This window comes from Oryx dammah, unplaced genomic scaffold, assembly GCF_014754425.2.
Source record: "Oryx dammah isolate SB20612 unplaced genomic scaffold, SCBI_Odam_1.1 HiC_scaffold_5, whole genome shotgun sequence".
Taxonomy (NCBI): domain Eukaryota; kingdom Metazoa; phylum Chordata; class Mammalia; order Artiodactyla; family Bovidae; genus Oryx; species Oryx dammah.
In genome coordinates this window covers 51,201,305-51,228,217 of record NW_024070189.1, presented here as the reverse complement: position 1 = coordinate 51,228,217, position 26,913 = coordinate 51,201,305, and the positions used below count along the sequence as shown (strand labels likewise).

The following is a 26,913-nucleotide window of genomic DNA, read 5'->3' as shown; positions in this document are numbered from 1 at the left end:
GGTTCACAGGTGGCTGCAATTGAAAAATGAGGGCCAGTGTCCATAAAGTTTCTTTACAGGGATCATTAACCTTTCTGAGAGTACCAGTCCTCAATCCTGGAATACCTACCCTGCTTCTATACATCAGCTCTGTCTCTCATCATGCAGAAAGTGAGACACGACCAGTGGGAAGGGAGGACAACCATCTTCTTTCCCTTTCCATGCTTACCAGGGTGTTGCAATTCATTTTTATTACTTGTCAAGGCCAGTGAATATTGGTAGAAACAATTCTAAAATAATTTTTACGTAACTCTGTGTCACCCTTCAGAATTACTTCCCTTACTCACATGGTCTTTCTCTTTTTGTCAAGAATAATATAAGGTTATTTTGTAATCACTTCATGTAATCAAAGGCAAATGTTAATACCAAAGGAAAAGCCATGTTTGAATGTAAAATGATCTCTGTTGTATTTCACTGCCCCACATCAAAAGCCCACGTTCAGCTAACCAAAATTAATTCTATCTATTGGGCCAAAACCATGCCTCTATATCTTGATTTGTTGAACAACCTCCGGGACATGCTCCTTTATGCTTTGGATGTATCTTTTGAAACGTTCTTTCATAAAATAAATACATAAATAAGCAGCCAAGATTAGCAAAATGTTAACAGTGAGAACCCAGTCAATGCTAGGTTGCAGCATGTCTTGGAGTCAGTTCCTTGTACAAAATCATCAGTCCCATTCATAAGTGTTCTTGAAGATGGACAACCACATAGGATGTGTGCGCGTATGGGTATATATATATGTACAGTAAATATACAGTATATATATATGCAACAAATCAATAGGTTTTAGGGATCACATCTTTCAAGTCGGCACAATGCCCAGCACAGAGCCATGCACACCACGGGCCACTCAACTGATGGTGATGGTAGTGACAGAGATGCGGTTGGGCACGCAGCAGAGGGGAGCACAGCCGGAAAAGCCTCCCCGTCCCCTAGCCCCTGTGCCACTCCTGAGAGGACCCCCTGCTGCTCCTGGATCTCTCATCAGTCTCTCCTCTGCCCCATTAGGGTGTTGCGCCCCACATACCTTTTCTAAAAGCTCCTGGTTTCTCTTAATGAAAAGTTGTTTATCTTCTACCCAGTGTGAATCCTGTTTGACAAAGAATATCGCGCAGTCAGCATTTCAGAGTGGCACGAAAGAGCATGTGTCGTCAAACCACTTTGCCAGAGCTGTCTTCTCTCCACCCGGTTTGTTTGCCTGCCAGCGACTGGTAAATGTCACTCACCCCAGCCAGCTCCTCATTCTAAGATGTTGGGGCCAAAGTTGCCAGGAAAATTTAACCCCCTTTTCACTGTTACTCGCTAACTCTGTCTTTTTCAGTCTGAATAATCCAGGACCAGCCTTCTGGGGACTCAGAAGTGACCACACAGGCAAAAAAGTGAAAGGGGTCAGAATGCACACAGGCTAGATACATATGGATGGAAACATTAAAATGCAGAACCATCAATATAGCATAGAGGCAAAGAATGCAGCTTGAGGGGTGGGTCTTGGTCTTAGCAGTTCATGATCACTCTAGGCTAAGTGTGCAGTGCTCATCTTCCTTGGGCATTCTCTCTCTTGCCCAGCCTCATTCGCTCTTGTAGCTGGGTTCACGCTCTGGCCAGCAAAACACCAGGGACAGAAACAGAGAGCTCAACGTTCGGACACAGTCTGAGAAGATCACTGTGGAGAGCCAAGCCGTGTCCTGAATGGGCACAGGGTGATCTAGTGGAAGGTCAGATTGAACCGTCTGCATCTGCAGAAGTGCGAGCAACCAAATGCCTACCTGCCCTTTCTGAGCCAGAGTCGCTTCCAGATCTTCTATTTTGGCTTTATACCTTAGCACCTCGGCCTGGAGTTGTTCTTGAGCCTAGCGAAAGCAAAATTCCAGAGCTCAGTATGTAAAATGGTAGTTCTACAGTTTTTCTTCCCGTCATGTTCCCTGACTAGGACTCAACAACGAGAGAGAAGAAAAAATAATTTTCTACCATTGAAGAAACTTTTAAATCTATTTTTACATTCTGAATTCTCTGCATATAACTTTCAGTGGCTCCCTCTACCATCAGGTTAAAATTCAAACTTTAGTTTGGGATTCGAGAACTGGTCTTATATTTCCAATCTTTCCCCACCATTCATCAGTGCAGGATCCACTCCTTACTGCCTAGGGGTCTCCTTGTTTCGTAAATATGCCTTGAACCTCTCCATTTCTTTCTTTCTTTGAACAAGTGCCCTTCTGGAAAGTCTTCTCCCGTTTGCCTCTCCAAAACCTTTCAAAGCCAATTTTGTGCCTTATATGTAAGTCTAAATGCAAATCTGTGTAAGTATTTATGTATGTATGTATCTATCATGTGCTGTGTGTGTGTGTGTGTGTGCACACACATGCACATCGGCAGTCTGGGACACTGATTTGTATGGAATGACCTTATTTCATTTAGTATAGTTATTTTTTACATTCTCTTCTATTCCTTCTCTATATGATCCTATTATCTGTTTTTATTTTCTGGCCATACGCATTTTTTTTTTCATTGTCTTATGATCTGGATAGCTTCTTTGGTATAAAGTTGAACAAAATCAGTGATGGTAAGGATTATTTTCTTATCGTTCACCGTGAGGAAAATATTTATTTGAACTGTTAAATATTATATTTACCTTTATCAGGTTACAAATTTCAAACTTAGCTGGCTAAGAATTATTTTACCTTTGAATGAATTATTTTAACTAAGAATTATGTTAACTTTAACCTATTTATTTCTTGTATTGAAACAACTGTCTTCTGTTTTCTCTGATAACTTTTTCACCTATATTAACTATTTTTGTATTTCTAATTTCTTTAAATTTATTACTCTTTTTCCCACCTGTTGATTTGTTTTAGACTATTTTGCTCAGAATAGTAAGCTTTCTTACTTTAATGGCCATAAACATTTCTAAACCTGTATTTTGATGGGAGAGTGAGACTAAAGAGAGAACTGGTTTCTACATCATCACCTCTCCAAAAAACAAGGCATATGCTGTTATTTTCATTGATCAGTCCTATGCTCATAAGAATGGGTAGTAAATACTGATAAAAGAATCCACAACTCTTATAGTACTTGGACATAGACATGAAAGCACACACACATCCTTTCCTAATGATTGCTTATCTGTTTATTTCAGTTCACCATGGGTTTTTTTTTTTTTTAAAGTTTGCTCTTTTAGGTATGTGTATGTGCATGTACATATGTATGAATGTTACCATTTAAATATATATAGGTATAATATCTATCCTTTCCCACTAACCAACTTACATAGTTCCTACAACACTCCTCAGTACACTGTAGACCTTCTAATAAGGAAATAGGATAAAATCACTGGATGGTCACATTCATTTTTGACCCATGTAAACTAATATATGGGCAGTTATGGCATGGTGGTGATGACTGAACTCAGGAGGACTAGGTTCGTATCCTAGCTTTCCTATAAGCTACATATCCTGGCTTTAACATAACTAAGCTACATTTAACTTCTACTAAGCTACTATTTCCTCCCCTCTAGAAAGGAGTTAATAATAGCATCTAACTTACAGAGTTGTTTTAGGATTATATAAGATAATGTGTATAAAATACTCAGAACAATACTTGAAATACAGCAAGGACTCAGTAAATGTATTAGTACTGTGTGTGTGTGTGTGTTTTAATAGACTTATCTGAGGCAGTTACAAGATAATGGAAAAAAATTACTGACCTAGTAAAATATGACTTGGAATCAACAATTTTCCATTTATTAGCTGTATGATCTTGAGCAATTCAATTAACCTCTCTGAGCCTCAAATTCCTCTATTATAAAATATCTACCTTAGAGGGCTGGCACAAGGGTTAAGTGAGATATTATCAGTGATAATTCTCAGTAAGCTGTCAATGTTACGCTGGGCACTTATGAACTAAGAAAAGGAACTGGCTAACCATCGCTTTTGAAAGATGAATTTTTTTTTCAAGCAAGAAACTAAACAGAAATGGATTATCAAAATTCAACACTGTCTAACTTTGAAAGTGTAAGCTTTCAAATAGCATAAATGAGAACTAAGCACTCAAATGTCTTTAAAGGAACAAAAGCATTGATCTAAGCTGGTTCTAATGTCTCTAGAGGCAACGTTTGTTGACATAAAAGATAAAGCAGTTCAAAAGCTGCGCTGGAGAGAAGGGTACAAGGACGGCTATCCTACTGATACTTTTATGTCTGTGGCACTTTTATGCTACGGCTGTTGCAAGCCCATTCAGGGCACTCGCGCAGATGTACACTAACCTTGGCTTCTCTTTCAGCATCAATGATGCCTCCAGTCTGCTCCTGCAGGAGGGCATATGCTCTTTGGAGAGCCTGGTATTCTTTTGTTAATTGTCGGAATCTCAGCTCAGATTCTTCAGCTGCCAAACTCTTGAGGTAAAAAAAAAAAAGCCAAAAAATAATTATGTTATGTTCACGTCCTGTGTCCATGCAAACTGTTTAAAGAGAAATAAAAGTTTGCATAATTTTGGATTCTATGTAATTTTATTCTTAATTTTAAAGGATGTTACAGGCACAATCACTATAACACTTTTAAGATGCAAACTGCAGAGATATTAAGTATTTACAAATAAAAGAAGCATTTACTTATTTATATATTTCTGATTATTGCCCATTTGGGATTGGATTACAGAAAATTTTGGACTTATACCCAGATTTTGGATGCAAATTTGAGGAGATGATAATCAGAATTTTAGTCTCAGTTCCTTGCAATATATTCATATCTAACAACTTCTTCCCCAGGTAAATTATAAAAACATAGTTTTACAGCTTTAGGTCTCAAACTTGAGAACGTAGCACAATCATCAGAGAGGTTTGAGGATTCCATCCTCAAGATCCTGACTCAGGAGTTGTGTGGTCCAGGAACTTCCACAGTAACTGAACACCCTAGATAGTTCTGATGAAGGTGGCCTACAGAGCACATTTTGCTAAACACTGTCTTAGACTTAAATTTAAAAGTTTGTTCTTCTTACGGTTGTTGGAGGGAAGGGAGAGGGAAAGGAATAGTTAGGGAGTTTGGGATGTTCATGTACACACTGCTCTATTTTAAATGGATAACCAACAGGGACCTACTATATAGTACACAGAACTCTGCCTGGATGGAAGAGGAGTTTGGGGGAGAACAGGTACATATATATATATATACATATGGCTGAGTCCCTTTGCTGTCCACCTAAAACTATTACAACATTATTAATGAGCTATATCCCAATATAAAATAAAAAGTTTAAATAAAAAAAAATAAAAACAAATCAGGAAAAAAAGCTTGTTCTTCTAAGCTTGTCATTTGGTTCACACTTTCTCTGGATGAAGAATTTGGGAGAGTAATTATATATATCTTGAAAAAAATATTCAAGCTACAGAGCTGAACTTCAGAGAAGTTTCTACAAGGGCTACATAACATAGGTGTAGCTCTTTTCCAAGAGGTAATAAAGCCAGGCAAGATCTCAAAACTGGTCACTGTTATGAGAGTATGTGCTTTTCATAAAGGAGATGAAAAGTGAAATGCTTTTTCTCTCCCTTCAAGGAAAGATGTGACAATATCAGAAAAGATGAGAAAAGTAAAAAAGCTTACCTCATCCAAGTCATCATCAGGAGTAGCTGGTGTTCGGTCTGTTCTAAATGAGGCCATTGATGATGTTTCTGAATCCATGGAGTCCTCATCATAGCCAATAAATGGGTCCAAAACAGGCCTCTAATGGAGGGACAGTACACATTTACCAAAAAAACTAAGCGGGGAAAGTCGACACATTACCCACACACTGTCAACTGCAGACATGCAAATGAACAGAGAACACACAGCTCCTTTAATGTTTCTTTGATAAAATAAACACATTAAGCATGAACACAATAATTCCAATAAATGTTTCTTCTATGTTATTTCACTTGGATACTTTGGAGGAAGATTAATATTTGGCTCTCTTCATAAAAACCTTGGATCCTCTGTTATATTGTATATCATGCTGATTTTATGTGATTTCTTCTGTTGGGTATTTAAGCTATAATCAAGAAATTCTGAAAGTTCAGGTATCTATGAGAAGGGGATTATCAAATCCTATCATCTTAATTCCACATTCAAATTAAATGAGGCAACTGTTTTTTGTGTTTTTAAATATTATAAACATTTTCCCATATCTTCATTATTCAACGGCATCATTTTAAGTGGCTTTATAATTTTTACTTAATTACTATTTTGTATTTTTTTAAGTATAAATAATGTGATTAATATCTACTACATATATTTTGCAAAGTCTATAATTTTCTTAGAAGACTTTATGATTAAAAAAATAAACATGTATTTGGGCTTTGGCTACATCTTGTCATTCTATCTTTATAGAAAGTAGGAAACATTTGTACATTTCACTGGTAGTAGATTCAAGCCCCCATTTTTTCATACCTCAATGTGAGTTATCAAATGAGGCAATTTGTTTAAAAAAAATCAAACAAATTGACAAATTAAATAGCAAAACTTTGTGGATTTTAAGAGGCTATACAGATATTAGAATGGGCATTATCAATAATATCACCTAAGTGAATAATGAAAATATAATTTAATCAATTATAGGATGGGTATTGGATGCTAATATTATTCATGGGAGACATCAAATCATATGTCTTGCGTGTTCTTGAAGCGTGACTCTCCAGCTTGTCAGATAACAGATAACCCTTTCTACGTCAAATCTAGTGGGTTCTTCACTCAGAAAACCTACATTAAAGCAAACACTTTCAGCTTAAAATCCACAACACAATTATTTTTTTCAACAACACAATCATTTTTGGACTTCTAAGAACTGTCAAGAGGAAAGATTTTCTTCTGGCAAATAAACCCCATGCTCTGCTGCAGTTCAGGAATATCTGATTTATCATGTCTTTGCAGGAAGATGCCTTGGCAAGCCTCACTCTTCTGGCTGTGCTTGTGTGTGGCAAAAGCCTGATAACCTAGTTTCCTCATTACCTTAATTGGCTTGGAACTTCTTCTATGCTTTCTTCTACGAATGAGCTTTTCCCGGTCCTGGAAAAGAGATGAAAGGCTTTTCAGATCTTGAGTTGGTACATATTTCCCTATAGGTTTTTGTTTGTTTGTTTATTTGTTTTGAAAGACAGAGTTGTTTTTTCCCTGAGGCATGACATATTCTATTTAAAATAAGATTATGTTTTGTAAAATTTGGCAATTTTGGATTTGATACTTAAGTATTTTCAAAGGAAGAATATTTTACAACTTTTCATGATCATCTATGTGGATCTGAGAGCCTCACAGTCAGAAAGTACACTGTGCTCCTAATTGGCGTCCTCTGTTTTGTACTTGAAATGAAGTACAAAATAGCTATTCATTGTTCTCCTAAAGTAGGATTCTCCAGTTTCCTCAGATCCCTCCAGGCCAGAATACTAGAGTGGGCAGCCTTGCCTTCCTCTAAAGGATCTTCCCAACCCACGGTTCGAACCCAGGTCTCCTGCATTGCAGGTGGATTCTTTACCAGCTGAGCAACAAGGGAAGCCCAGGAATACTGGAGTGCTTAGCATATCCCTTCTCCAGCAGATCTTCCTGAACCAGGAATCAAATGGGGTCTCCCACATTACAGGCGGATTCTTTACCAACTGAGCTATCAGGGAAGCCCAGCTATAATGACTGATTTCTTAATTCATTCTTTTTGCGAAAGGAGATACTCTGGGAATTTGGTGTCCATCTTCTAAGTATTCCATATGGTTATTGTACAAATTCAAAAGTGGAAGAAATAAGTAACACTTATGTCTGTCTGAAAGTCTGGTAGAAATGCCTCAACATCTCAAAATTCTGTAAGAAACTTAGCTTAAACTGAGGATACTCAAAGTCAAGCAAATTCTTAGACTAGTGAATCTGTGAGATTTATGAGTTATTAAGAATGTGGAACTGAAGTGAGGGGCATAGAGATTTGAAGGGCATGTTTAACAAATAACCTAGATTAAGCCAGTGGTGTTAATTTTTTCCCCACCTTTATAAACAAAAATAATTTGATTATCCAATCTCAATATATTCAAAACTTTAAAAATTTATACTTAGATGACTCTCCTTAATGTGGCATAAGCATTATAACATACACTCAATATAGAAAAATTTTTAAGAGTGAACCATAAATAATTATAAACAGAATTTATAATCCTTTTTGTCCTCAATAGCAGTAAATCATGATGTTCACTCTACTCTGGAGAATACTGTCTGAAGTTCTGCCATCACTAGTTCACCTCTTTAAGCCTTGGCTTGGTCGTGAAGTTAGAGTGATCACAGATGTCACTTGCAGAATAAAGACAGAGAGGCAAAGGGGAAAACCCAAATGCAGATACAGGTCTTAGTCCAAAGCTGTTGGTAACACAGACTTCCCTTGTGGCTCAGCTTGTAAAGAATCTGCCTGCAGTGCAGCAGACCTGGGTTCAATCCCTAGGTTGGGAAGACCCCCCCTGGAGAAGGGAAAAGCTACCCACTTCACTATTTTAGCCTGGAGAATTCCATGGACTGTATAGTCCACGGGGGTCTCAAAGAGTTGGACATGACTGAGTGACTTTCATGTAACATAGGTCTCAGCCAGATGCAGATGGGAGTAACAACTGCTTAACCTACTTCAGCAGGTACTGAAGTCCTCAGAACATCTGGACTGGAATTTCAGCTGTCATGTCATTGTGACATTGCTGTTCATTTGACAAATATTTATTAAACTACCAGACACTGAATCAGGTGTAGGGAAATAAGAGGCCTATAGTCCTGTTATTGTAGGCAAAATATTTAATCTCTGAGCCTCAGAATCTTGATACTAGAAGGTAATTATAAGATATATCACACCATCAACCTATTCATATATAATACTTTTGGGAATTCTTTTAATGTGCTCTGTAGCTATTATTTGAGTTACCAAATTAGTTAACAAAGGATTATAACTGAAAAGATAGAAAACAGTTAAAGGATATAAAGGAGTTTTGGAATAGTCTCTTGAACCTATTTACATATTGAGCACATGATTGGACCTTTGGGGCTAATTCAAAAATATTAAGTGCTTCTAGCGTATGCTGATTTCTTGCCTACTTGTCCTTGAGAACAGCTTAGAGTTTACAGATTAACCAAGACCTACCCTTGTGAGCTCATCAATAATGTTCTGTTGTTCAATGACCTGAAGTTTTAGAAACTCTGTCTCTTGTTCTTCATTAGCTTGATCGAGGTCATTTAGAGATTTTAATTTCTTCAAGGGTGGATGGGATGTGATTTTTTCTCTCTGAGTTAAAAAAAAAAAAGAAAGTATAAGTGGAGACTTTAAAAATCCCAAACTTCAGTGGTTAATATAAAATGTCTGTAGAAATTTTATGAGGTTCCAGCTAAACGTGAAAACTGCCTAGCTTCAATACATAGACACACACACCAACTAACATCTTCATGTATATTTTGTCTGCTATAATAGGGGGAAATCATTGGGAATGTCTGAAGATCTCTACAGCTGGACTAGAAGTCTGTGAAAGAGTACATTAGCACATCACCTCTCTATATAAAGCAAATGATGGCATCTATTTCCAGTTATTATGCAAGATCTTAGAAGATGTGGGTACTTACTATACAGTTCTATAAAGAACACATTAGTAAAACTCTTGGAAGGGGGCCTCTTTTTAAAACATTTTATTTTAAAAAAATTTTAGTGAATTATATTTGATTTACGATGTGTTAATTTCTTCTGTAGAGCAAAGTAACTCAGTTATACATATGTATACATATGTATTCTTTTTTCATATTCTTTTCCATTTTGGTTTATCACAGGATAATTGATATCACAGGATACTGAATACAGTCCCCTGTGCTGTAGGAGGGCCTTGTTGTTCATCCATGGCTGAGGAGACAGGTTGGAACTCTGCTTCTCTATTTTGGAGCTTTTGGAGAGTGTGCAGATTCCTGGAAGTGCTCCTATCGTTCTGCAAAATTTAGAAACTCCATAAAATTCAGAGCCAGCAGCCTGCTCTTGATTTCTTCCTTATGGGTTCTTCCTTCCTTCTTATAAGGGAAAAATCTAAACTTTCACGAATAGCACTGTATAATATTTTAAACATAAACTGGGAAAGACCAGGAAGTCAGGTTAGTGGCATAATAAAAACGAGGAAGCTGCACTTTTGCAGAGTGTGTGACACACACCATTTCTGAATTTTCCTTGGTAACGGCTTTTAGTTTCTCTTCCATGCGCTGCAAAGACACCATCAGTTCATCATTTCTCTTGGCGAGGCACTTGTTCCTTTCCAGAAGAGGTTTACATTGTTTTTCGGTTTCCCGCACACGCTTTAACTGGGAAGACATAAGACAATGTGTCCCTCTGTTTAGAGTCTGAAAATAACTGCATTATAGCAACAGCCACCAAAAAAAGTGTAAACTATATGACAGGATATTTTAAACATAAACATCTAAAAATTATGTAAAAAATTCCTACTACCAATAAGCAAATGAAAGTCGCACAAAATAAAACGGGCAAAAGACAAAGGGCAAATCACACAGGATATCAAAAAGGCCACTAGATATTTGGAAAGTTACTCTGCCTCATTAGTAAGAAGGAAAATAAAAATGAAAATTTTATAATAAGAATACACCTCATACCCACCAAAATGACTAAAATGATTATAATATTATCTTTACATGTTTATAAAGACAAGGAGAAAATGCAATTCATACTATTATTGGAGGGAGCTTAATTGTGGAACAACTGTGGAAAAGTGTTTGGTAACAAGTGCTGACACTGCCTGCATGCATACTCTGTGATCCAGTAATTCTGCCGCTTGGTATAGACCCCCAGACATGAACTTATTTTCTCACCAGGACATGATGTAGTAGAACGATTAGCAACTTTAAACTATCATAGAACAACAGATATGTCCATTAACAATAGATGAATAAACATATACAATACTTAACATATGTAATTGTATATACATAGTGTGCCATATATTTTTTAATAAAATATATATACCATATACTTTTATAATAAATATATAATAATCATATAATCGAATAGGATGGAGTTGTGAACATGAATGAATTCTATATGCAACACAATGAATGACTCTCATGAATGTAATACTGAGCAAAAAGCCAGACACAAAAGGATAATTATTGTATGATTCCATTTACAACACATATTTTTGGTGGTTACTGGACACACTGCACAGCTTGTGGTATCTTAGCTTCCTGATCAGGGATTGAACTTGGGCCCTGGCTGTAAAAGCACTGCATCCTAAGCATTGGAACTCCAGGGAATTTCCTACAACACATTTTTAAAATGGCGATAGACATCTATAGTAAGAGAATTCAGTACCATGGTTAACTTTAGAAGGATGGTGATTGAGAGAGGTCTCAAGAAGGGCAAGTTTGGAGATGTTGGTAGTCTTCCACTTAACTCATCAGGCTAGTAGTTACATGAGTACAACACATTGGGCATATTTATTGAATTGTACCTTTATTATTTGTGCATTCTTCTTTACTATTCTGTACTATAATATCATTTATACTAATATAGGGGCTTTCCAGGTGATTCAGTGGTAAAGAATCCACCTGCCAGGGCAGGAGACAAGGATTTGATCCCTGGGTCAGGAAGATCCCGTGGAGTAGGAAATGACAACCCACTCCAGACTTCTTGCCTGGAAAATTCTATGGACAGAGCAACCTGGTGGGCTATAGGCTATGGGGTCGCAAAGAGTTGGACACGACTGAGTGAATGAATGTGGACATACTACTATAACAAAATGCCTAAAAAATAATAAAATTTGAAAAAAATCTGCTTAGAACTCACCAATTCATTTCGTTCATCTCCAAGCAAGGTATTCCTGTCTTCTAATTTTCTTATCGTGGCGTTCAACTCAGCTATTCTCTTTTGATTTCTTCGCAAATCCTACCCAAGAAAATTAAAATGGGAATTTCTTCAGTAAAACTTTTCACAAAGTTTCAGAATACTGCTCTTAAAAGTAATAGGCTTAGTTCCTTTCATCTGGCTTATGAGTTGAGAGTAAAATGTCCTCTTACTCAGAAGAGAGTAAATATTTACCTTATTCCAAACCCCCAAATTCACTGCTTAGGTTTAAGATCACGCCTGGTTGAAACTGCAAATGAATTCTATGTGGCAGATACTCCCTGGGGCCCTGACTCCTTCCTGACAAAGAAAGTGGTAGAAAGCTGGATCAGTTTATGAGACCTGTGAGCTGTGAGATCAGGGTCATGCTGTGATTACATGAGGTTCAAGGAGCATCCCTTATGTCATGGCTGCACAGTGCTTCCCACCGGTTAGATAGGTGTCCTGTTATTACATTTAGCCAAAGAGAGTCTAGAATAGGAGGTGGGGATGGGATCCGCAAATTCCTGCATACCTTTGGAGAAAAAGGTCAGATTCAGAAGGCTGGTGCATTACCTCCATATATGAGACACAGTAGATTAATGGACAGACTGTGCTGGTAGATTTTGCCCAGATCAGCTGGCTTCCACACTGGTGTAACAGACATGGAATCACTTCACACATAGAAATCATAGATTAATTCTGCACCCTAGAGTCCACAGGACCATTACACACTTACATGTCCATTATCATCTTACATGTTGATAGTGCTCTACTGTTGACAAAGCAGTTCCACACACATTGTATCTCTGGATTCATAGTATCCTGGAAGATTTTGCAGAACTGAGAAGATTTAGGGAGGTCCAAGTTGTTCAAGGTCTCTATCAGTAGCTCAATAACTAGCATATATTGGATGCTATGCACTAGACAATATGCTCAATGTTTTACATATCTTTTCTCCTAACCTCAGACTAGCTCTGTGGAGTACCACTATTGCCTCTGTTTTACAGATGAGGGAACTCTGAGCTGTCAAAGGATCTGCTAAAGTTACACAACAATTGGCAGATCCAGAATTTAAACTAAAGGGTGTGACTTCAGAACATATTCTCTTGACAATTTTGCTACACTGCAGGTAGGTGTCAGTGATAGAACTAAAACTTACATCTGCTAAAATCTAGTTCAGTATTCTTTCTCCCACCTACCAGGAGATATATATATATATCCATAAATTATTCATTACTGAGTTCTAAGTATTAGCAATACTTTGAAATCTATCTTTGTTCCTAAATAATACATTGCCATCTTTTTAGCAGATAAATACTTTGAGAGATAAAAGATATGAAAGTAAACTATATACAAGCTGATTTCTATCACTAAATTTCTAAAAATAATTTGTCATATAAAATGATGAAAATACAGGAAAATAAGTGTCAAACTCAACCAGACTTGAAGTTTTCAGATGACGGTTACACATGATTTAGTCTTTTACACAGTTATACATTTTGACCCCTGTACATGATAACCATTTTTACCAGTTTCCAACTCAATTGTTCATACAAGGGAAAATTCCCAGTCTTGGCAAGAGGCAAAGTATTTTCATCTAATTGATGATTCTTAAAATACACTGATGTTAGACAGGTATCATTTGGCTAGAAAAATTCTATGAAGAATTTTAAAAGATCTGTAATTCTCTTGTGATCAGCTAATAGCAGTTCAAATCACTTTGTTGTCTATGAGTATAGAAAACCCTGCTCCCAAGATACTCCCTGGTTTTATAGCAGGAGATAGAATTGATTTCTCTGTAGTAAACAGGAAAAGAGCTTAAGTGAAAAGTAAAACTTAGGTACTAAATAAAAGATGACTCCTGAGTCTTTAACTTCAACTTGAATAGCCTTACCGGACTGCTGCAGTGTTCAGAGCCGTCTCCTGCCCTTCCTGGGATTTCTCGTTTCGGACTGCTCATGTTACATTCAGCCTCCTTGACCAGAAAGAGCTGTTCATCCAAAGCCTCCTTCTGGAGCTGGAGCTTCTGTACATAGCCTGTCTGGGTCTCCAGTTCCTTTTCCAGAGAAAAGATGATCCTGTCCTTGGCTTTGATCTCATCCATCTGAATTAAATGACACCCAGGACATTTTATTTAGCAATGCTGCAAAGAAATGCATCTTCACAATGGTATGAGCTTAACTTCTTTCTGCTCATTGAAACAGGAAAAAAGAATCATGAATATGACAAGTATATTTTAATTCAGGAATAAGGCAAAACTGGTGTCAAGGAGGGTAATTTTTTTCTCTCTAGTATATCCAGTGTAGATGCTGTGATTCAGTATATTATTTGAAATAGTCTGGGTTGGTTGGATGTAGAAAGCAAAAGTTAACTCGAAGACAGGTTATTAGTGCTCATTAAAGACAGATACTAAATATTCTACTACAATGTCTCCCAGGACAATGTGTGATATGACTTCCTATTTGGAATAATGATCTTTGAATTCCTTTAAAAAAGCAGTAACAACAATGAAAAGGTCATTTGTAACTGAAGAAGCTTCAGTATTTCTAGTAGCCTCATCATTTTCTAAGGCCAGTATGTTTGCATTCAGGTGGTGAATTTGTCCTTCCATGGTTCACATTATATAGCTCCTTTCATTCCTATCCATTTTCCAGAGCAGCCAGTTCTTAGCAACCATTTTATTACTACCATCAGAAAATCATGGTTGGGACAAGAACAGGAATGGAAAATACCTGGCAATATTAACCACTGTTTTCCCAGCTGTATCTGTGGGATATATTTATTGTTAAGTCTGAGCATGGTCTCAGAAATACTTCTCAACTAAAGGCCAAAAGTATTTGGTACCCGTTGATCAGATTTCCACCAGACTAAAAACTTTCTGCCCCCTGGGTAAGGGCTAGTGAAATTATTGTCTATAAACAGTCTTTGAAGAAAGCATAGCCTTTGGGTAAAGCCTTTCTTCTCATTTCATTATATTCTATGAGAATATTAAAAATGGAAATAGAGTAGGCAAGTAGACACATTTAATATAAATAATATTATGCTGTTCTCCTCTTTATAAGAATGTCTCCTTACACATAACAAATCACTTTGTATAAAAATTTCTTTGCTGTGTTCCTAAGACCAAAATACATTTTTAAACATATTTGGGACAGAAATTGTGTTATATAATCACATTTCCCCACATGTAACTATTTGTGAGCTAATGCCTCCAAGTCACATGATCAAATTTTAGGTCATTTTGGGGAGGTCATGGTCCTGGGATATCATCTGATAACTTGGCAAGTAATCAAACACTGTCCTGTTAATTTGGGAGTAAAAGCATTGTCTTTATTTTTATCTCCTTGTAGGAGATGAGTCTAGTATTATTCTTATCTAAGAAGCATGTTCATTTGTTGGATCTGTTATCCATGGTTTATTTACAGTTTACCAGAGCTCTAGATCTGTGTGTTCCTATTTGGTTTTGATGTACCCTACATAAATAAACCTGCTGGGGAATCACCTCATCACACCCATATAATCATTCCCATCATCATAACTGAAATTTATTGATCTTTTAATATATTCAATGCATTCAGGGTCTTACATATCTTATCTCATTTTGATATAATCCTATTATGTAGTTCTATTATCATTGCTTCACAGGTGATGACTGAGGACCCAAAGGGTAAAGAGCTTGATCATGGTCATATGGCTAATAAATGATGAAGCCGGATTTTAAATACAGACTTATGACCCTCGAGCCCATGCTATTAGGCACTGTGCTATACTTAGGCCAAGATTATCCTTCCAGCATTTTCTCAAAGTGGTTTTCTGTAGACTATCAAGTAAACTAGTGTCAAGGAGTCGTAACTGCCTACTGGTTATAAGCATGGACTCTGGTTTCAGAACACTGAAAATCTTCCAAATTCCTAGTTCTTAAGTTGGGAGAGGATACCTATCAGAATTCCCTGGGGAAACTTTCTGCCCAGGATCACTCCCATTTCTCTCCCTTTCTGTTCCACAAATGGAACTGGGTGTTGGGGTAAGAACAAGATTAGAAGGAAAAAATGAAGACAAGTACATCTGTATTACTGGAAAAGTTTCCCATTTTTCTGTTTGCACTCAATTTTTGAACTAATATTCAGAGAAACTAGATTTTACACTGTTACTCAGAGAGATATCATGTCTGTCTCTGCAATGTGCCAGTGAAAAGAAGTCATGAAAAAAATTATAACCATGGATGGGTGGATATATTAGTAGACTTACATTGAAAGCACTGACAAACAAAAATATTTAATGTAAAATATTTAATTTTAAATATATTTTAAAAATATTTAATTTCATTTACCTACCTGCTGACTCCAGAGTTCACATCCTGATTCTTTCTTCAACAGCCATTGGTGTTTGAAAAACCAAGGGCAGGGCAGAGACCAACATTTCTGCACTGCGATTGGTCTTTATTGTCAACCAATACCATAGCATGAATTACGGATTAAAAAAATTTGCAAAGTTTGGCAAAGGCAACATTTACAGTCACACTGTATTGCAGTACAAAGAAAATTACATATTTAATTTTGTCTAATATATCCTCTGATAACCACTTTTTACATAAAATTGAAATCCTAGAGATATCGTCCAAGGGACATAATTAGAATTCTCAGAATATAATTGGTTAGCATCAACAGATACAAGAAGGAAAGTGTTTTTTAAGTTCTTTTCTAAGAAAATATTTTTAGAGAAGCACAGAGTACACTTGAACAGGTGATAGTTAATTTGATAATATATAACCCAGCTATAACTGGTGCTAAACATTCTGAATACAGATGCAAATAAACACTTCTTCTAAGACAAGGTCAATCTGCAACATTATAGCTTTCACACAGTACTTCTATTTACTTTTAAGCATAGTGAAAAGACTGATGTGGCTTTTGGTCATACATATTAAAAAAAGCTTCAACTCAGTAGGGGTTGAAGTAAGTCTTAGAAATTGGTAATAGCAAGTAAGCTAGGTAGGAATGACAATCAATTTAAGAATTATAATGGTCCTTATTTTGAATTGCCTTCATTTACTCTGGGGAAGAAGATCTATTTGTAAAATGACTAGGGGTTTTATAGCTCTGCTTCTTGCTTTCAGACATGGTTCCTGGGGAGAAAACACGTGAATCCCTCGGTATGTTACCAGTGGCTGCCATTTTCAGACAGCTTGAAAGCCAAAGAAAATCCCCCCACCCCTGTAAAAACATTTTACAAATGGAAAGCCTACAAAAAAAACATGCTGATGTTGGAAGAGTATATCATTCAGAAAATTTTTGTATACACCCAAGGAAACGAGCCATTAAATAAATACCTTGCCATATGTATGAGGCTAGAAATTTCCAATCTTTATGAGAAAGATGACTCCAAAATCTTTTACCTTTTACAATGCCAATTTTGGCCTGGGTGCATCTATTTGCCTATCGACTTATATTATATTTTGAACAGCACTAGACAGAAGAGGGGCACTGCTTGTAATCCACTCACGAAAAAACACCTGGAAAAGCAAGCCCCACGGCTGTCTGAAGCCTGGAAAGAGAACGGCTCTGCCCTGGATTACTAACCAGCCTCCGAATATCCCGCTCTGACTCCCACTTGATCTTGGAGATAGCTTCCTGGTGGGACTGATGCTCACTCCTGAGGTCCCCAGCCTTGATTTTATCCGCTTGGATCATGTTGCTCAGCGCCTCATCCACCTGCTTCTTGGCCGTTTTCAGGTCCGCAATCTCCTGTAAGAGCTTAAGGCGCTCGGCATCGAACAGTTTCCGGGCCTCCTCACGGGCCTCGATGGTGAGCGCTGTCCTTACTTTGTCGCTGCTGCCGTCCCGGAGCGCGCACAGCGCTGACTTGAGCCTCTGGATCTCGCCGTCGCGCACCTTCACTGTCCGGGCCATTTCCTGCTCGTGCTGCTTGATGAGATTCTCGCGCACGGCCTGCAGCTCCTTCATCTTCTCCTCGTGGAGCTTGGCTTTGAGTTCCGTCACCAGGACCGTGTGCTTGCGCTGCTCCAGCTCGCGGATCCTCTTGGCTTCTTGAGTCTTCTCTCGTTCGAGTTTAGATACCTGCGAGGCGAAAGGAGGAAGAGAGGTGAGTCTCACGAGACAGCTGTGCTCCTAGGCAGGACCGGCAGCTCAGATCCCTGGGATCTCCTAATGCCTCATCTCTTTTCAAATTCTAGCCCGCAGTGGTAGGAGGGAGGGTGCCCGCGGAAACCCACAGGCCTTTTTATTCAGGGAGGACAGCATGTGAGGGCTTCCCTGGTAGCTCAGCTGGTAAAGAATCCGCCTAAATGCAGGAGACCCCAGTTCGATTCCTGGGTTGGGAAGACCCCCTGGAGAAGGGATAGGCTACCCACTCCAGTATCCTTGGGCTTCCCCTGTGGCTCAGCTGATAAAAACTCCGCAGACAGTGCGGAAGACCTGGGTTTGATCTCCGGGTTGGGAAGATCCCCTGGAGAAGGGAAAGGCTACCCACTCCAGTATCTTGGCCTGGAGAATTCCATGGACTGTACAGTCCATGGGGCCACAAAGAGTCGGACAAGGCTGTGCCACTTTAACTTTCACATTATGTGAAAGGAGGAAATATCCAAGGATGCTTCCAATACTTTGTTCAGACAAATATTTGATGTTCTGGGGCTTTACTGTTTTGTGTGGTCTTCAGGCAAGCAGCACAGGCATCACCCAGAGGCTTATCAGAAATGCAGGGGATCCATCCCAGACCTATGAATGACAACCTGCAGTTTAACGCATCCCCAGGTAACTGACATACACATTAAAATTAGGAAATTGTGCTCTAATGTTTTTCATCTTGGTGAGGAGTTCAAAATAGATCATCTGGAGATCATTCTAAACTACACATCCCTGCTGCTGCTGCTGCTGCTAAGTCGCTTCAGTTGTGTCCGACTCTGTGCGACCCCATAGATGGCACCCCACCAGGCTCCCCCGTCCCTGGGATTCTCCAGGCAAGAACACTGGAGTGGGCTGCCATTTCCTTCTCCAATGCATAAAAGTGAAAAGTGAAAGTGAAGTCGCTTAGTCATGTCCAACTCTTAGTGACTCCATGGACTGCAGCCTACCAGGCTCCTCCGTCCATGGGATTTTCCAGGCAAGAGTACTGGAGTGGGGTGCCACTGCCTTCTCCGACACATCCCTAGTGAGGTCTAAACTGATAACTGCGCGTGTCCTAGGACACTCAGGATAGTCGTAGTTCAATATTTTGATCAGACTAAAAAACTGGTGCCTAAAGTGATAGCATAAAACATTTCCCTTTCTTTTTCTTCTTTTTTTTTGAAGAGAAGATAACTGCTGCTAAGGGGGAAGTGAAGGATGAAGATGGTTGATATGTGCTCAACTTCACCTTCCTTACCATAGCAACTTGGTTCCACCCCCCAAATTTTTACAGATACACACACACCAGTAAAAACCCCTGCAGTACAAGGACCTCTCTGTTATAGGAGGTCAGTGGCTGTTATTTTGGCTACATGGGCGTCTGTCTGCATTCTTCAATACCTCTTATCTCCCTCTCTCCCCCACCTATGTCAACACTCTGAGGAATTTAATAAAGTATTGCTTTTAATCTTTTTACTTGCAAGGATAAAAGAAAAATTCTCCTGTGTTTTGTACTATTTCCAGTGGTAATACAGGTCTTTATAGCAATGGCACTGCCTTAATTTGGCTTTGAGTTCGTCTCTGATTTAGTAGGTAAATGTGTGGCCTGGCATCTGTAGCTTAAAAAAGCCTCACTAGGCTCCTGTACTGTCCTCCTCCTACTGTCATCTCTGCTGCCTGTCTTTGTTCCTCTGTCTCAGTCTTTTGCACACATACACACACAGGCAGTAACCTAGAAAAAGGGAAAAACCGGGCAGCCCTGGGAGTAATATCTAGGTGAGTGATACTGAGTCTTTGCCATTTGTAAAATTAGAACATTTTGTAAAATAATTGCTGAGTCTTTCCAGCTAAAATATTGTAAGATCCAAATTCCTTATTGAAACAATTGTAATTATGACGTAAAGTGTCTGAGATTTTACTTACCTTAATGGTTTACTTACCTTTAGCTAGAACAGAATTTTCTAAGTCCACATGGCATTCTATGAATATTTGATTTTAAAGGTACAACAATTATTCCCATGTAGGTTATTCTAAAAGGATTCAGGACACAAGGAGATTTGGCGAAATAAAGAGTCAGGCTTCCCCACGACTTTTCTCAGGTCTTGCCTCCAGCCCAGCCCAGGTCCCCTCCCCAGAGCCTGTTAGCGCATACGTCCTAGAGCAGCGCTGGTCCCTCACGGTGGCCATAGCCACAGTGAGCACTGGTGATACTGGAAAGTCTGAACTGAGCCTGGCCACAGGTATAGAATACTCATCCCATTTCTAAGACTTAGTATGAGGTAAACAATATATCATTAATAATTTTTATATTGGTTGAAACTATAATATTTTGAAGTTTTTTGGCCTTGTAGCATGTGGGATCTTCCTCAAGCAGGGATCAGACCCATGCTCCCTGCATTGGAAATGTGGAGTCTTAAACAGTGGACTGCCAGGAAAGTCCGAAACTATATATAGTATTTTGGATAAATTAGGTAAAATAAAGTATACTATTACAATTAATTTGGCTTATATTTACTTTTTAAAATTGTAGTTACAAGAAGTTTTAAAATCACCTATGTGGCTTGCATTATATTTCTTTTGGACAGCATTACTTCAGAGTTCTTGGAGGTTCATTTAACAAATTGAGCTTGCGTCACACTGCTGCTGACAGTCTCTTAGCAAAATCTTGTTATGATCTATGGGCCAGGGCTTCTTCCTGTTGGGGGATAGAATCCCAACACTTCAGCTGCCCCTTTCAGCTCTCAGAAGACTTGGTTGGACTTTCAGGCCCCATTTTAACTCCTCATTCGATATCTCAGGCATAGGGCAGTATTCTATTTTCTACACACACCCTGAATCTCTACACCTCCATGCCTGCCTAAGTTTCTTCTTCCTTATCTGCGCTTTCCTCAGCTCCTTTTGGGATCCTCTCATTCCTCCTGACCTAGCTAGATGCTACCCTCTCTGGTCATATCACCCTGATCACCCAGGACCAAGCTCATTTCTCCTGCATTTTTCTTCTCAGTGCAGTTTGCTAACACCTCCTTGCTGGTCTCTTCCACATTTTTCTTTATACTGTTTTTTTTTTTTTTTTTTTTTTGCACACTTGTCTGTCCTCACCATCTCCTCTCTTATCCCACCTTGACTGGAAACTCCTAGGAGGCTGCCAGTGAGCCTTGTTCATCTTTGTCTACCCAGTGGTTGTCAGCACGACACAGAAGACAAAGAGCAGGTGTGAAATTAAAGAATGTAAGCCAATATGTTTCCCTGGCTAGCCTCGTAACTAGAAGCAGGAATAATATATCCTGTCACACATTTTAGAGAACATGGGCTTGCACTGTTACCCAGAGCAGCCCTCATCCATCCCTTTCCTGTATAAAACAATAAAAGAAAAATACCCCCAACATATAATGTCTGCCTGTGTTCTGTTTGATATTTCTCCCATTGCTTCAGTAATGACAGCCTAAATCTTACTTCCATTTTTTTTTTCAATGAAGTGAAGAAGGACTTTCTAGACTATGAGTGAGCAAACAGTACCCCATGAGCCAAATCTTTCCCGCCCCCTCCCCCCTTGTGAATAAAGTTTTATTGGAACACAGCCAGGCCCATCCATTTCCATGTTGCCCATGGCTGCTTTCATGCTACAATGAAACTGAGTAGTTTCACAGAACTTCTCTGGCCCACAAAACCTAAAATTTTACTATTTTGTACTTCACAGAAAATGTTTGCTGATTCTTCTTTTATATAATGTAAGTTTTGAAAAGAGGGGCCTTATTTTTCACTGAGTTAGAATCTCTGATAATTTACCTTCCATCTAATTTACCTTGGGGAAATTAACTCAAGTGATAGGAAACTATCATCTTCAATTTCAGCAGGATGTATTTACATTCCTTAGGCATTTGGAACAGTATCATGACCTTAAGGGCAGATAGGTAATGAGTTACTAGGGGAATTTTAGCAGCTCTTCTTAAAACAATGAAAAGCTGTAGTAAAGATGGATAAAGGGTAATGAATTCTGGGTTTGCATTTTGATTTCACCATCTACTGTCTCTAAGAAAGTTGCTTTATCCTGAGGATCTTTGATTACACTTTAAAAAAATACCTGTAAAAGAGATATTTTTAGGATTAAATTAGATAATGAATGGGAAAGTAGCTTAACTGTAAAGTACTGTAAAATGTAAGGTAATATTATATTGGATATAAGAGGAAATACTCATGATCTGAAATTATTATGTGAAGTTCTCTGCAGGTGTATTAAATTGTACCACTGTGTGATTCTGTAATTTCTCTCAAGTTATAAACACTAATCTTTTATGTGCAGACTGGAGAGGAGATGAATGAAAAAGAAAAAAAAGTGAAAATACAGGTGTATGGAAAATATACTCTAGCATGAAGACAAGACAAATAGGAACACACACTGGCATTTTTTTCCATCACTTAAAGGAAAGCACAGAATTCAAAAAGAAAAGAAAAAATATTAAATTACTTTTGGCACTTTTTAATGTCTACTTATTTGGTTGTCATGGAAACTGTCATTTTTGGCAGTATTTCTAGGTATGGTCTTTTTTTTTTTTTGAAAAGAGTTTCACTATGAAGGAGATACAAAGAATGTGACTGACATCTGGGAGGAAAAAAGAGCCAATAAAAATTTTGTAGTAAAAACATTTTCTGAAAATTATTTATAGCTTAGATTGTACCACTAAGAAATAGATTTTAATATCTTAATGCAAAAAAAATCTTAATGTAAATCATGAAAATGAGTATACAAAAAGATGAAGAACTACCCCTGAGTAATATGAAAAAATGTGACAATAATACTTTGAAAGGTAAAAATTAATTAGTTGATTGAAGAGAGAATCAATTTTTACTTGTGGAAAAGTTATATGGACAAAAATTTCAGCTCCGTCACCAAAAATAGTAGGCATTATCAGGGGCTTAACTTACTATGTATGAATTAGGCACTTTTTTAAAGGCTTTACACCCATCAATACACTTAACATCCTAGGCAGCTCTATGATGTAAGTAGTATTTATTACATTTGAATTTCTGATGAGAAAAGTGGGGGACAGGCTCTATAGAAGTATAACATAAAGAAGGCTGATCAGGGTCCAGGTGGGCCAGGAGCCAGGTCAGGGCAGATCTCAGATCTCCTAGTTTGCTCTGAAAGCTTTGGCAAGCTGGGGCCCCAGACTCAGCCTCAGTTTACTCATGTGTAAACTAGGATTGGTGATATCTTTCTCATATGATTGTTGAAAGGACTGACTTCCATAATCCAGCAAAGTCCTTTGGACCGAACACATGGGCAATTAATAACTATTAATACATGATAGATATTAAATATTAATTTGATGAGCATTATTGCACATTAATATTTTATCATGCAATGTACACTCATACCATGAACGACATAAACCTAAATATCCATATTACGGTGGTGAGATGAGTGCTACTATTATTATAAGGCCTTAGCAACTATTTTCCTAATAGAGGTGTTCAAAGATAAAATTGGGTTTCCTCAAGATGTCCTGAATTTCTTGGTGACATCTCATCTTAACTTGGAAGACACTGCTTAATGTATACAAAGAAGTTATAGGGGGTAGGGTGGGACAGAGCCAGAGGGTGAGCACTGAACAGAGATTTGAATAAAAGACTTCCTATATCCCTTTTACCCCAGGGGTTTTATTTAAAAAATAATAATTAGGAAAATTTAATCCTGCTTCCACTATGATAGAAGGAAGAAAATTCATGACTAGCTTTCCAGGCTTCCCATTATATCTTCTTCTTTTGTCCTAATTCTAGTTTTGCCTTTGAAAAATGCCACTGTAAATTCTGCTAAGAAAAAGAGGGTGATGTTTGAGCTTTAATGTAATCTTAGAAATCTAGGATTAAACATTGGACTGCCTATCAAAGGTAAGGAGGGTTGAGAGGTTATCAAGACAAGACAAGCCAGCAAAAGGTTCAGCTTGGATTATCTGCATCAGATGTAGCCAGAGACCTAAATGCACAGTGGGCTGGCAGGGGTTTTCATGGGCATGAAGTAATTCTCCAACAGGAGATGTGAAGAGGGAAAGGCTGCCTCCATAGGAATGGGTCTCATAAAGGCTTCTCTGGTAGCTCAGCTGGTAAAGAATCCTCCTGCAATGCAGGAGTTCCCAGTTCGATTCCTGGGTTGGGAAGATCCCCTGGAGAAGGGATAGGCTACCCACTCCAGTATCCTTGGGCTTCCATGGTGGCTCAGTTGGTAGGATCTGCATGCAATGTGGGCAGAGAAGGCGATGGCACCCCACTCCAGTACTCTTGCCTGGAAAATCCCATGGAAGGAGGAGCCTGGTAGGCTGCAGTCCATGGGTCGCTAAGAGTCAGACACGACTTCACTTTCACTTTCACTTTTCACTTTTATGCATTGGAGGAGGAGATGGCAACCCACTCCAGTGTTCTTGCCTGGAGAATCCCAGGGACAGGGGAGCCTGGTGGGCTGCTGTCTCTGGGGTCACACAGAGTCGGATACGACTGAAGTGACTTAGCAGCAACAGCAGCAGCATGCAATGCGGGAGACCTGGGTTTGATCCCTGGGTTGGGAAGATCCCTTGTAGGAGTGCATGGCAACCTATTCCAGTATTCTTGCCTGGAGAATCCTGAAGGACAGAGGAGCCTGGTGGGCTGCTTTCCATGGGATCCCAGAGAGTTGGACACAACTGAGCAATTAAGCACAACACAGCATAAGGGAGACTTTATATAACCTGGGGAAGTAATAAAAGCTTCTCTCTTTTTATTTGTTGCTTTTAGTTACTTAGGTTTCCTGAAAACAAAACTAAATTTGCAGAAAGCAAGAAGTACTGGATGCCCAGTGTGGGCCCTGAACCTGCAAACTCTAGAGTACTAGCCTGAGGAGAGAGAAGGTTGGCTGGTTTTTGAGAGCACCCTGGAGGCAACAGAGTGCAGTGGAGTAAGAAAGCACCACCTTGATCACAGCCTTAGAGAAGATAGGAATTCCCATTTTGGCTCCTCCTCTAGCTGTGTCACTGGGAGCAAATGAATTACATAGAACTTGTGTTCTTTCTCAGTGAAATCAGAATAGTAATCAGATGCTGCCTTTCTCCCAGGCTCCCACTGAGGACTGCTTTGCAGTCTAAAGGGCTGTTCTAAGGGTGGAAACTCCTTTCTGGAGCTGACTCTGCCCAAAGCAAGCATCCCAGGCCTGCCACCCTGCAGACTTGACCCTCAGAGGCCTGTCCTCTGCTCCTGCTTCATCCCCTCTGTGACTGTGGGCTTCACTGTAGCTGCAGGCTGCCTCTGACGGAGAGAATGAAACCCTGGGGAACTAGGTGGGTGGATTTCACATCTCGCAGCAATCCTTGGTGTGCTTACACACCCTGAGCAGCAGATCAGTGTCCACAGAGGATTCACACAGGAAAATACCATGGCTTCATGGCTCAGTGCTGGTCCAAGAAAGACAGACCTGGTGGAAATGTTTCCTCCACCCAAGCCTGGGGTGGCCCGCCTCAATCAATACTATATTGTACTTATGCCATGGGGTTTTGGGGAATGTTTTAAAAACAATCATGATAACTCACTCAACAAGTAGGACATGTCTCCCACATGTCGGGCAGCACTGTGAACACTGGGGATCCCTTACTTAGGGGGTCCCTGAAGCAGACATGGAAGCATACATTTCATTAGAGCAGGGACAGCAGGCAAGAAACAAGCAAACAAACAAATAACATAACTTCAGACATAAGTTTCAGACTTTCACTTTCTTCATAAGTACAGAGTCCTGTGATTAAAGCACCGCAGGGCATTGTGCTAGATAGAGTACATGGAATGAAGAGAACAGTATCATATAACTTGGTGATCAGGGAAGGGTCCTGAAGAGCTAGAGCAGATTCCTTTCCTGATTAATCTCGACTATTTTGAAAGGACCTTAGCTCTTTTATGTTATCCATAATCTGCTCATTTTATAGATGCACAAATGCAGGCCCCAAAAGGTCATGCAGCAGAGAGACCCTAACTATGTTCTTTCCTTTCCACCATAGGCCCCCATAGTTACATCCTTTTGGCCCCTATGGAGTCCAGTCAAAATGACCTACATATCGCTATGTTTTTTCCTATCAGTGCTTTACAAATCTTTCAGATAATTTCTACTCACCAGAAGTGGGCTGTGTCTAATATTTTAGTTTCATTTCCCTGCAGTGGCAATGCAGGCGTCTATGGGAGAAGGATAGGGGCCTATTCCCCTCTCCCCCAACACACACACACACTTCATTTCTTCATTTGAAATTTGCATAACAGTATAAAGAAAAGTTCTGACATTGTCTCTTCTTCTGCCTATGGTTTTCAGTATTTTCCAGACATTCACATGTTTTAAGTATAGCACTGGCTCTGCAAAACATGTAAACAACCTAAATGCCCACTGATGAATAAATAGATACAGAAAATGGGATATATCACCTCCTATACACACACAATGCAATATTCAGCCATAGAAAGGAAGGAAATTCTGTCATTTGCAACATTATGCCTAGTGAAATAAGCCACATAAAGACAAATACTGTATGATCACATTTACATGTGGAATTAAAAAAAAAATAGAGCTCATAGATATAGGTAATGGATTGGTGGTTACCAGAGGCAGAATGGTTACCAGAGGAGATGGTTAAGATGGTTAAAAAGTACAAAGTTCCAGTTACACGGTAAGTTCTGAGGATGTAATGTATAGCATGGTGATTATAGTTAACAGTCCTCTTAACAATATTTGAAGATTGCAAAAAGAGTATATCTTAGCAGTTCTCGTCACAGCAGCTGGGGGTATAGCTCAGTGGCAGAGTGCATGCTTAGCATGCATGAGGCCCTGGATTCAGTCCCCAGTATCTCCATCTTCAGGGCTTCCCTTGTGGCTCAGCTGGTAAAGAATCTGCCCGCAGAGCGGGAGACC

At 39.0% G+C, this 26,913-nt stretch overlaps 1 protein-coding gene and 1 non-coding gene across 4 annotated transcripts in view; one reads left to right on the top strand and one right to left on the bottom strand.

The window, feature by feature from the left end:
• The window catches only part of JAKMIP2 (janus kinase and microtubule interacting protein 2), a 199,540-nt gene that overhangs the window by 38,278 nt on the left and 134,349 nt on the right, over nucleotides 1–26,913 (bottom strand). For 2 of the 3 annotated variants that reach the window (XM_040239761.1, XM_040239763.1), the window contains exons 3-12: nucleotides 17,460–17,957; nucleotides 13,775–13,984; nucleotides 11,842–11,940; nucleotides 10,200–10,346; nucleotides 9,157–9,297; nucleotides 7,014–7,070; nucleotides 5,634–5,753; nucleotides 4,301–4,429; nucleotides 1,809–1,892; nucleotides 1,070–1,132 (exon numbers count right to left, since the gene is read on the bottom strand). In XM_040239761.1, the coding sequence (XP_040095695.1) occupies nucleotides 1,070–1,132; nucleotides 1,809–1,892; nucleotides 4,301–4,429; nucleotides 5,634–5,753; nucleotides 7,014–7,070; nucleotides 9,157–9,297; nucleotides 10,200–10,346; nucleotides 11,842–11,940; nucleotides 13,775–13,984; nucleotides 17,460–17,957 (1,548 nt within the window). The remainder of the gene's footprint in view (nucleotides 1–1,069; nucleotides 1,133–1,808; nucleotides 1,893–4,300; nucleotides 4,430–5,633; nucleotides 5,754–7,013; nucleotides 7,071–9,156; nucleotides 9,298–10,199; nucleotides 10,347–11,841; nucleotides 11,941–13,774; nucleotides 13,985–17,459; nucleotides 17,958–26,913) is intronic. The other variant, XM_040239764.1, reaches the window with a different exon arrangement.
• On the top strand, nucleotides 26,783–26,854 carry TRNAA-AGC. The gene has a single exon. It is a non-coding gene; the product is annotated as a tRNA-Ala (tRNA).